At 31.9% G+C, this 12,448-nt stretch overlaps 2 protein-coding genes across 2 annotated transcripts in view; one reads left to right on the top strand and one right to left on the bottom strand.

Annotated features, from left to right (window-relative positions):
- The first annotated feature begins 688 nt into the window (after positions 1–688).
- On the top strand, positions 689–2,407 carry LOC134722249 (uncharacterized). The gene has a single exon (XM_063585859.1). It carries the CDS (start codon positions 695–697, stop codon positions 2,405–2,407), a length of 1,713 nt encoding a protein of 570 aa, XP_063441929.1. The 5' UTR covers positions 689–694.
- Positions 2,408–7,128: 4,721 nt separating this feature from the next.
- Positions 7,129–12,448, bottom strand: part of LOC134720551 (maestro heat-like repeat-containing protein family member 1) — a 50,425-nt gene continuing 45,105 nt past the window's right edge. The window contains exons 38-42 of the mRNA XM_063582871.1: positions 12,064–12,219; positions 11,007–11,141; positions 10,345–10,447; positions 9,602–9,667; positions 7,129–8,974 (exon numbers count right to left, since the gene is read on the bottom strand). Of these exons, the coding sequence (XP_063438941.1) occupies positions 8,892–8,974; positions 9,602–9,667; positions 10,345–10,447; positions 11,007–11,141; positions 12,064–12,219 (543 nt within the window). The 3' untranslated portion in view covers positions 7,129–8,891. The remainder of the gene's footprint in view (positions 8,975–9,601; positions 9,668–10,344; positions 10,448–11,006; positions 11,142–12,063; positions 12,220–12,448) is intronic.

The following is a 12,448-nucleotide window of genomic DNA, read 5'->3' on the forward strand; positions in this document are numbered from 1 at the left end:
AATTGAGACAATATTTCACAGATAAATACTATACAATGTGTCCTTTTAAAGGGAGGTTATGTTTTGGTTATATTTTGTGAGTATTTAGACAACATTTCATAGACAGATTGTCATTGGATTTTGTGTCCTGAAGGGGAGGTTATCAACATATATTCATGTAAGAGAAGGTATATAGGATTTTTTTTCTGCGACACGTGCCTGTGAATATATTTACAAGATTAGCGATTGTCAGTACATTACTTATATTTGTACAGTATAATTATATGTAATAAAATTAAAAAAATACGTTAGACAATTTTTTAATCTATAATTAACAATTTGTAATGTATCTATGCAAATTTGAAACTCATTACCAGTAATGATATAAGTTCCTATGTACTACTTCGATTAAAAAACATTTTCAAAGCCAGTTTTTTATAGTGAAATATTGTCCAGATGAAGGTGACAAAATTTTATGGATAAGAACACTATTTCATAATGAAATATTGTCCAAGACAATATTTCATTATGAAATACTGTCAGTGGACAATATTTTAAAAGAAATTTTGTCCGACAGACAATATTTCATGAGGGACAATATTTCATGTTACATTAGCAGGGTTGTTGACGACTTATCCAAAGGTTGTTAATATTAGCTATATGATCATTATGTTAATAATCATAGATTTATTTATTCTTTTTAGCGGTAACTTGGATGGCTTCGTCATTAGAAAGGTGCAGTCATTGTAAGCCAAAGGTAGCAGTCACCAGATGTCGTGATTGCGACGAGTTTTTCTGTTTAGATTGTAAAAAAAGTCATTCGAAGTTTAAACCCACAAGGGAGCATCAAGTAGTTGATGTTAGCAATTATAAGAAATTGCCTGACTTTGTAAAATCTATCACAAACAATTGTAATGATCATAACGAAAAATATTCATCTTACTGCCAAACACACAAAGAACTTCTTTGCAGTGGGTGTGTATTCAATCACGAACCATCTACATGTATAGTTTTGAAATTGGATGAGGTAATTCAAGATGAACATTTGTCTATTATAAATCTTGAAGAAGATCTTGTTTACTTACGCGATAACCTCAACAAAGTTATCAGTCGAATCAGCGAAAACAAGTCCACTGTGGTGAACAGGGAAAACGCAGATAGAAAAGAAATCTTAGACTTGCGCAGGTCAATAGATTCTCATCTTAACCAGATTGAAAAAGAGTTAAAAGATAAAATATCTTCAAATCAGAAAACAATGATGAAGACATTGTCCTTACAAGAAAATGATGTTAAATCAAAAAAAGAGTCTGTCGAAAAAATGCGCAAGGATGTCGAATACATTAAACAATATGCAGGTAAATTCCAGACATTTGTCGGAATTCAGAAAATAAAGGCAAATGTTGATCAGCAAATAAAAGCTCAATTGGAAAATGTTCGTACTGAAGAAGTTAATACTGAGTTTTGTTTATCACAAGAGCTAGTTTCTTTGGTTGACCGCGTTAAATCGTTTGGAAGTTCGACGATTGAAACAGTTGAAGTAAGGGCTCATATAGTTTCAAATCCAATGCAAGCCCAAGTAGCCGCCTTGGAGTCCGTAGAGAGAAAGTCGTTGCTGCCGGAAGTTCATTTAAAACACGAAATACAATTTCCTGATCAACTTGGTAAAAACCCTATTGAAATAAGAGGGTGTGAAATACTTGCGAGTGGAGAACTTATTTTCATTGACGCGGCAAATAAAAGATTAATGAAGTTTTTGTCAAATGGCCATTACCAAAAGGACGTGGCTAATTTTAACGGCACGCCGTTCGATGTTACGTATACTGAAAATGACAAGGTTGCTGTCACAATTAGAGATACTAAAGAAGTTGTTGTCCATAACATCAACACAGGAAAGGAGATAAATAAGGTTAATTTAGGTCATCAGTGCCTCGGAATCGATGCTTGCCATGAAACAAAGACCCTGGCTATTTTCACCATTCATAAGATTACAGCCAATGAAATTATCCTTTTAACATATAATGGCGACGAAAAGCCTACGATTGTCAAGCGCATTCCTGTTTCAAATTTTGCCTCCATGAAACATTTATCATTACATTGCAAAGAAATAAAGGCTTTCGATGCCAATTCAAATAAAGTTGCGTGTATAGATGTCAACGGAAAAACTTTATGGCTTTTTAAAATGCAGGATGTTTTATCACATCCGAAAGGTATTAGTGCAAATATAAATGGGGACATTTTCATAGCAGGAAAAACATCCAATAATGTCATATTTATGACTGCAGATGGCAAAAAGCACAAAACAATTATTGATAAAGATGTATTAAAAGAGCCTTATGCGTTGAATTTTAGCGCTCAAAGAAGCGAACTTCTGGTCTGTAATCTGAAAGGACCATGTTTTCTTTATAACATTAAGAAGTTTGAAATATAGACCCTTAAAGAACAGTGTATTCGTTTTTTTTACTCTTAAAACAGATACAGACACTACTGGATGGAGAGTTGTCTCATTGGCACTCACACCACATCTTCCTTTATCTAATTAATGTACATTCATATTCAGCATGATTGCAATAGACGGAACGTGTTGAATAAGAGGAAAGCACAAGTACCAAATAGTTTCAACTATCCAACCAGAAGATACCAGATGAAATTTTCTTTTGATAACAGTTCACTATATTTCTATTTTAAATCCATACTGATATTTTGTTATACAGGAAGAAGTAAAATCACAAAAATACTTCGAGAAAAAATTGAAAACTGTAGTCCCCAACCAAAAGGTAAAATCAAAAACTCAAACACATCAAACAAATGGATAACAACTGTCATATTCCTGACTTGGTATATGCATTTTTCATATGTAGTAAATGGCGGATTAATCCTTATCTTATAGCTATCTACACCTCTCACTTGTATGACAGTTGCAACAACTTCCTTTATATTGACAACGATATTTGTACAAAACAAACAGACACAATGTCACAATTAGGGACAGTAGTCAATATTGTGTTATAATCTTAATTAGTTAAACACAAAAAAATATGTAACAAAGAATTAGCATTACGGGGACTCGGGGTAATATAAAAGGTTGGCATATTGAAGACTTATTTTATAAAAAAAAACCTCAATATTGATCACTAGTTTTGTTTTTAGCTCACCTGGCCCAAAGGGCCAAGTGAGCTTTTCTCATCACTTTGCGTCCGGCGTCCGTCGTCCGTCGTCGTCCGGCGTTAGCTTTTACAAAAATCTTCTCCTCTGAAACTACTGGGTCAAATCAAACCAAACTAGGCCACAATCATCATTGGGGTATCTAGTTTAAAAAATGTGTGGCGTGACCCGGTCAACCAACCAAGATGGCCGCCACGGCTAAAAATAGAACATAGGGGTAAAATGCAGTTTTTGGCTTATAACTCAAAAACCAAAGCATTTAGAGCAAATCTGACATGGGGTAAAAATGTTTATCAGGTCAAGATCTATTTGCCCAGAAATTTTCAGTTGAATCGGTCAATTGATTGTTGGGTTGCTGCCCCTGAATTGGTAATTTTGAGGAAATTTTGCTGTTTTTGGTTATTATCTTGAATATTATTATAGATAGGGATAAACTGTAAGAGCAGTAATGTTCAGCAAAGTAAGATCTACAAATAAGTCAAAATGATCAAAATGGTCAGTTGACCCGTTTAGGAGTTATTGCCCTTTATAGTCAATTTTTAACCATTTTTCGAAAATTAAAGTAATCTTTTACAAAAATCTTCTCCTCTGAAACTACTGGGCCAAATTAATCCAAACTTGGCCACAATCATCTTTGGGGTATCTAGTTTAAAAAATTTGTGGCGTGACCTGGTTAACCAACTAAGATGGCCGCCACGGCTAAAAATAGAACATAGGGGTAAAATGCAGTTTTTGGCTTATAACTCAAAAACCAAAGCATTTTGAGGAAATCTGACATGGGATGAAAATGTTTATCAGGTCAAGATCTATCTGCCCTGAAATTTTCAGTTGAATCAGTAATCACTAAATTGGTAATTTTGAGGAAACTTTGCTGTTTTTGGTTATTATCTTGAATATTATTATAGATAGAGTAAACTGTAAACATCAATTATGTTCAGCGAAGTAAGATCTACAAATAAGTCAACATGACCTAAATGGTCAATTGACCCCTTAAGGAGTTATTGCCCTTTATAGTCAATTTTTAACAATTTTCATTAATTTGGTAAATTTATGTAAATTGTTACCAAATATAGTTCTCTGTTACTAATGGGCAAAGTTCATTATAGATATAATTGTAAGAAGCAAAATCTTTCAGTAAAGTAAGAAATTCAAACACATCACCATCACCAAAATACAATTTTGTCATGAATCCATTTGTGTCCTTTGTTTAATATGCACATAGACCAAGGTGAGCGACACAGGCTCTTTAGAGCCTCTAGTTTAATGTTGGTATAATTGTACGGTTTAGTGCATCCCTCGTTTCCTTTTTCATATACTGGGGGTCTATCACAGTTGCTATGGGCGGTTAAGAAGTTCATACCACACTGGTGTAACATGTTTCCTAGTCGCAAGTAATGTCCATTAATGTGTGCTCTCCTATAATGATAACACCAACGAGGGTTTTAAAAAATGGTCAGTTATACAAGGATCAAGGCTTTGAAATCAGTACTAATTGAACTATCTATTTTCGTGTGGTTTTCTATTATTTCCATTCTCGTTTGGGTTGAATAGCTCCATAAAGGATGATGATTAATTGATCACTTGGGAAATTTAGCTTTAGATTGTGTGACTCGATGAGAAAAACAGGTTATCTAAAAATACTACCATCACTAACATTTACCCTTCTATCGATAAGTGTCAAGCCATAAAATGACTAACACGTCCCCATCTTTCCTACAAAAATACGGTATGGTCCATGTTTAATGGTCGCACATTTTCTTTAAATTTTGAAACTGATATAAATTGAAAAACAAACAGTATTATTAGTTTACTCACATGAAACATACCGGGATGTGGTATTCAGTACGTAGGTGAAACTGGACGATATTTATCTAAATGAACTCATCATAGATACCAGGACTACATTTTGTATATACGCCAGACGCGCGTTTCGTCTACAAAAGACTCATCAGTGACGCTCGAATCCAAAAAAGTTAAAAAGGCCAAATAAAGTACGAAATTGAAAAGCATTTAGAACCAACATTCCTGAACGCACTCATGAAAATCTGTATCGTTTTAAAAAGTAAAATCACAAAAATACTGAACTTAGAGCAAAATCAATTCGGAAAGTCCATAATCACATTGCATAATCAAATAACAAAACGCATCAAAAACGAATGGACAAGAACTGTCATATTCCTGGCTTGGTACAGGCATTTTCAAATGTAGAAAATGGTGGATTAAACCTGGTTTTATAGCGCTAACCCTCTCACTTTGATGACAGTCTCATCGCATTCTGTTATATTTATATTGATGTGTTAACTAACCATACACAATAAATAAAATAGTCAAAATATGGGTACATCAGTCATCATCGTATAACAATTTTAAAAGACTCAATAAATTCAAAAGTATCATTTATCTTAAAAGACCCAATAAATTCAAAAGTACCATTTATCAACACCTAAAGAAGGACAATCACCCTATTAAATATTTAGCAGTTCAACCTTTAGAAGTAGTAAATAAGCAGCCTGATGAATCTCATTCAAAGTTTGTACGATCACGGAAAATAATTGAATTAAATTGGATTAAAAAATTACAGACAGTCGGTCTTAATTATGCCTGGGATAAGAAAAGCCTTAGTATTTCAACACACATACGATATCAGTTGTCTATAGTCTTTCAGATTCAAAGAAATATTCAGACATAATTCATTTGTAGTATTGCATGGTTGGTTCATATAGCATATCAAAACATTACGGTCTTTAAGAATACTCATCATAGATACCAGGATTAAATTTTGTATTTATGCCAGACGTGCGTTTCGTCTACAAAAGACTTATCAGTGACGCTCGAATCCCAAATAAAGTACGAAGTTGAAGAACATTGTGGACCAAAATTCCTAAAAGCTTTGCCAAATATAGCTATGGCAATAGATTCCTGAGGTATAAAGCATTACTATTTTTAAAATTCAAAAGTTTTGTTAAGAGGTAATTTATAAATATGACCATACCAATCATAATTCATGTCAGCACAGAAGTGCTGATTACTAGGCTGGTGATACCCTCGGGAAATTAAAACTCTACAAGCAGTGGCCTGGAACCAGTGGTTGTAAATAAACTCATCATAGATACCAGGATTAAATTTTGTATTTATGCAAGATGTGTGTTTCGTCTACAATTGACTCATCAGTTACGCTCGAATCCACAAAAGTTAAAAACGCCAAATACAGCTATGGTAATCTATTCCGGAGGTAGAAATGCCTGAGTATTTCAAAAATTAAAAAGTTTTGAACGATTTTTAAGGCCTTTTAAGTTACATACCATAAGATTGTAGTCCTGCTTTTCGTCCCACGTATAATACTATTTGCATTTGCAATTGTGTTTTTACTCATTTATAGCCTGGTTCCTTTGATAACTTTATAATGATCTCTGGAAGCTATGTTAAACATTATTGTTTTAAACTATAAAGATGGTCTCAGAGTGTACTGGTAACAAGCCTGTACCGTTATGGTTTCAAATTCCAGCTTGGTTGGACAATAGCTTTAAAATTGGTATTTGTTGCTTCTTTGTCAAGCACTTGGCAATCAAGAATCAACAGTTTTCTGTTCAGAGTCAAGTGTGTGATGACTCATCTTTCTATTACTGTAACCTTGTTAGCTCTTATGTAAATAAATCTTAACTCAGTGTGTAGATTTTGAACAAAATAAGATGTATTCATATCTTATGACCCTTCTGAATATGCATGTAACATTTGCAGTTGGACATTTAAAAGCAACCACCAAGTAATGTTTTTGTTGTTGTATTTTCATATTCTTTCTAGTTCCAAGATTGAATAGAGTTTTTCACTGAAGATTTACAAAACAAAGATACAATATATTGTAATTAATATCATACTGTATGCAAGGACATACATTGTAATCAGTACGTAATATAAATCCTTGCTTCATGTCAGCAAATTCTGGTAATAAATTGCACACCAAATTCAAAAGAATGAAAGACATTGAACTATTATATCATTTAATCATTTTCTAAAAAAATAAATTAACAAAACAATTTGATTGTTACATATAAAATATTATAGCCATAAATAAAACAAGTAACATTATATAAGCATGATCCAGTCATCTACCGGAGGTGCACCAAATCATTACAATAAATAAATGTATATTAACAAAGCAACACAAAAGGAAAGTTCAATACCGTACTATTTATACTTTTTATGGTTATTTTTTGAATGCATATATTCATATTAAAACAACCAGACAAAGGGGTTGTTCTGCTTTATACATTACATAATTATTATTAAAATGTGGAATTTGATCATCGATATATAATAGATATTGGTGTTTAATGCCTGTTTCGTCACATCATTTTAATATATCAAAACCACCAGATTAACATGTAGAGAAAAATCTAATTACTTTAAGAGGCCTTTAATACCCTACATGCACAGTTAATGCATAACATAAAAGCACAAGTAACTTTTACATTTTTATAAGGGCTTCTCCGAAAATAATCCAATGAGGGATTAGAGGCATTCAAATAAATTGAACATGTGTGGTTGCATTTTCCCATTTCCTTAGTTGTAATAAGCAAGGCCAATTGTGTTACCTTAAGAATTATATATCCTAATACTCTTCAGATAGCACAGCAGAATACATCAATATATATTTTCTGAAGTTTTGTGTTGAAGCTATTTGCTTTATATTTAGTTTCACATGTACGTAGCTCTGAAACACTGCTACACAGTAAACCTAAATTTAACTTAAACCAAGCTTAAAATATGATGCAGTTTTCTCCTTATTATTACACAACAAAACTGAATAAAGCAGCATATCAGTATTTACATGGCAAATATGTTTTTTAAAACCTGTAATTGTGAATTTATAGCAGGTATTTCCAGCTGATGACAGCAGATGTTGGTTTATCTTTAATGTTCAAAAGTAAGGGTTTTTAAAGAGAACTCTGTGACACATTTAATAAGTTAATGTTTAGGATGATAAGCATCCTTATCAACTAACTAAACAGATTTTATTGTAATCCTTTAAGAAAATTTTGGCATTTACCAACTATTATGGTTGCATAGCTCTAAAATGTCTATTTAATGGAATGATTATGAATTGATTTAACACAAAGAATATACAATTCATATTAGTAATCATTATAAAGCCATGATTAATCATATTTTGCAAACTTCATCACTCATAACAGTTTTCACACCAGCATAACAGATTCCTCTACAGATATACTTTATAATAAATGATTGTTTACCATATAATGTATAATAAGAATTTTTACTTGTCACCAGTAGTTATACATCATATTAACACCAACAAATATACATTTAATGGAATTACATTATCACAAATGAATACATATAATATATAAATTGGAATTGCTATTATCACCTATGGATACAAAATACTGTGGATTCACTTATTCTGGTGATTACTAATTTTTTTTAAAAACATGTATTTTCATGGATATTTGATTTCATTGCTTTGCATAATTCTGCACACAAGCAAATTGAAAAATTGAACTTTGTTGAACTTTATCATTTTTGGTTGACCTTCACCCAAGAAATCAACCAAAATTGGTATCCCAATAATAATAATAATTCCACAGTAATAGAAATAGACATTATCACCCAATGTACACCTCATAGGCAGACGAGTATTATATTACAATGTCATTGTCATACAAAAGTTTTAAGCAGAGGTATTGCACATTACCTATTTATAAAGTTAGCGTTTCAGTATTTATAAAGTCTTAATATTCATAAAGTAAGCTCATGGCTTCAGCTGCTGCAGCTCTAACACTGGGTGATTGGTCTTTTAACAGAATAATAAGAGCTGAAAATAGAAATATAATTATATAAGTCATTGGGTAATTTAGACAAACGTAACTTTTTTTTAAAGCATTGTTTTTCCTTTTAAGAGGATTTGCTAAACCTTAATGATGCCAACATCAATGGAATGTAAAACGGCTATGTCAAGCTTCTATGACCAAATGTTGAAGATTCAACAAAAGTTGAGCACTTATGTCTGGGGCCGTGTGAGTATGAAATGGAACCTCATTACTGTAACTATCCCAGTGGGATGTTGAGTAAAAACCTGAGATATACTACTCAAACATCTATGCTCCATATGATTCCTTTTTATAAATATTGTCTTATAAAATTGAAAATAATATCATAAATAAATCATAATAAAATAACTCCCAGTTGTTGACAAATTTTCCATGCAAAAGACTGTCATTTTTTCTAAAGAGTCAAAATCATCAATATTAGACTAACAGCAAAATATTTGAAACCTACTTATAATTTTGAGAAATTCTTAGCAAACTGTCCTAAGAGAATATTTCTGTTGTGGTATGTTGTATATATGTTACACTCCCAAACATGTCCATCCCCTCCCCCCTCCCCAAATGTGTCTGATTCCCCTAAATGTGTGTATATCACTACCTATTACATTACATACCTGCACAGACATGTTCTTTTGATATGGACACCTGTTTGTCATGTTGTAAATTCCCCAGTAAATACCCTGAAACAATTCAAGTCATATATTATTAAACTATCAATGCATTATAATAAACTTATAAATTAAGGTCACACTATTTATAAACATTTCCAGTCAAGTGTACCAAAGAATCCAACCTATATTATAAAGTTTTAAAAATTTACAAGCAAGTTACAAAACAAACATAAATATACTTGTTATGCAAAATTATGAATCATATTGCTTTGCAGGGTGCAGCTGAATACCACTGCAGAGGTCCAACCTGGAACAGTTGGGTCAAAAACTGACACAATATTCTCACTTGATACATGTTTAAATTTGAATTGTAATTAAATTGAATATAAAGGAATTTGTTTAATTTCTGAAATCTGAAATGAGAAAAAAATTCCCACCACCCAAATTTTCCCTTTGTCCAGAAACTAACTGTCTTTAAACAATGACAACAATGAAATGATACTTATATACAACCCCATTTTTTTTTTGCGGTAGTATAAAACCTTTAAATTAATTTGTTTCATGAAGTTTCCTCACAGGAAAAACATAAATGGTAACCTGATTTCTTGTGTAATTTGAAGTTTTTGACTGCAGCCATGAATCTATATCTAAGTTTTTTCCCATATATAGTGTTAATTCAGGTAAAATATGTAATAGCTTGGAATGTTTGTAAGTCAGATTAATTGGGTATCACCATATCAACATACCTGTAAATAATGCTGCATTACACTTAATATCTGACCACATACTTTTATAGAACGATATACAGCCCATAACGTAGAAATTCACTTTGTCTGGGAAGTCTTGTATCTGAAAATCAACATTAACAATCAGAGCATCATCAAGTACTGTAATAATTTATATCACATTTTTATAACGCACCTCAAGAGGTTTTCTGTAGTACCCTCTAATTTTTATAACTGAACTTTCAAAAGATATCTCAAGTTGTTTTTTGAGTGCCAATCAATGAACTTAAAATATTTGTAGTTTGTATGACACCATTATTACAGTTAAATAAAATGATTAATGCAGTTACTTTTTTTTGGAAAAAGAAATTGGTAAAAGTATAAGTTCAGAAAGGTACACCAATTTTCCTTTTTATTCCTATTTAACTTAGATTTCCCTAAAGAAGGACATACATTAATGGCTGCTAGTTTTCATAAATGGTTTTGGCTACAGTAATGCATATTCCCTCAACTTTTCTCAAAATATTTATGAATTTCAAAATAAAATTTGAAACATACATTATTCATTCCTGGAAATGACTGGGATTTTTTTTTGTATTATGAAAATAAAACTTGTAGAAAATAACCATTTCCAATTGTCTGTAACACTCCTTAAATGATATACAAATGATGTGAATACTTACAATACATTTTGCTAAATCATTCATAAACTCTCCGTATATCAGGTTAGCATCTTCCAGTAAATATTTCTGGAACTTATTATTTATAGCCTCTGACTCTAGCAATGGTCCTAAGAGACGCAAAGAAAACTTGCAAGCCTGAAATAAAGGTAAACATTACCAACAATATATGATTCCTGACATACTATGTTTGTTTGTTGGTTGCTAAACATCCACTGGCAAAATACTATTTACATAGTAAAGAGGAAGGAAGTTATGATAAATAAGCTAGTACGATTTACAAGTTGGGAAAATTCAGATGGGAAGAAAACAAGTGTGATTTCAATAGACCACTTTCGAGTTCATCCGTCACTGGAAAAGACTGTTAAATATGCGCGCCTTTGTGATGTCATTTACCAGATAGAGGGGTCGCCCTTATCCCTGTACTATTAATGTTCATCAAGCGTCTTAGTGATCGTCATGCTGCAGGATAAACTAGAAATAATAGGTATTTTGTAGATACTTAATCACAATTCCCTAATGACAGCAGTGTTGATTGTCAATTATGAGAAATCAATTTGCCGCATAATTCATACAATAAAGATCTATAGTTTCCAACCACTCGATCAACATTGGAATGGAAGTGACGACCCACCTAAACCCAAGAATGATGTTCACTAAAACCAGAGTTTTTGACAGATATGCATCGAACTTTTGATTTGAATTCACCAATCTACCATTTCTATCAATTGTCATAAGAGTGTGTTGTCATCCATGAAGAATTGCCCTTTCTTCAAAGGTGCTATGGAATTTGGTTTTTCTGGTCTGACTCAATTTAATGAATAATGATCAATGTGTAATTATGTTGAAGCAAAATTACTGGGAAATTTTTTTCTCCTTACAATATTAATTATTCATGTTATTTATACTGTTTTGTTTGCATGCAAAATACACTTTGCAGGAATGCAACAAGAGGCTGAGAGGGGTATAATAAAAGTTAAAATGAGTTGTCTTTTATAATAGTCTCCATTTAAAAAAGTTTTTATTTAGATTAAGTTGTTACCTAAAATTCTTTATTTACCTTTTTTACTTCCTGTTCTGGATCATTTAGATGCAGTAATAAACTAACAAAGTTACTGTGTATTTGTTCTAAAAATGGAGCTTTAGATGGGCCATCTCCAAACCTTGATAAATTACCAAACAAAATAAATGCCTGAGCTCGAACTGCTGGTCGATCCTAGAAGAGAAACACAAAATGTTCTGTTAGATACACATAAAAAAATATAACTCAAATTAAAAGTCAAAGACATAATATTACCTAAAACTTTTATTTAAAACAAAATATATCTATTGTTTACTGTAATTTCAGAAACTATAGCATGCATTTATTATTGCTATTTTATAATTTTAGACTAAAATGTTATTTTAATTTCTCTAGTCAAATTCTGATCTAAAGGAGTTAGGAC

This window comes from Mytilus trossulus, chromosome 6 (genome assembly GCF_036588685.1).
Source record: "Mytilus trossulus isolate FHL-02 chromosome 6, PNRI_Mtr1.1.1.hap1, whole genome shotgun sequence".
Taxonomy (NCBI): Eukaryota; Metazoa; Mollusca; class Bivalvia; order Mytilida; family Mytilidae; genus Mytilus; species Mytilus trossulus.

Excerpts from the sequence above, each read along its gene's own strand:
- LOC134722249 (XM_063585859.1), top strand. The coding sequence starts at position 695 with ATGGCTTCGTCATTAGAAAGGTGCAGTCATTGTAAGCCAAAGGTAGCA.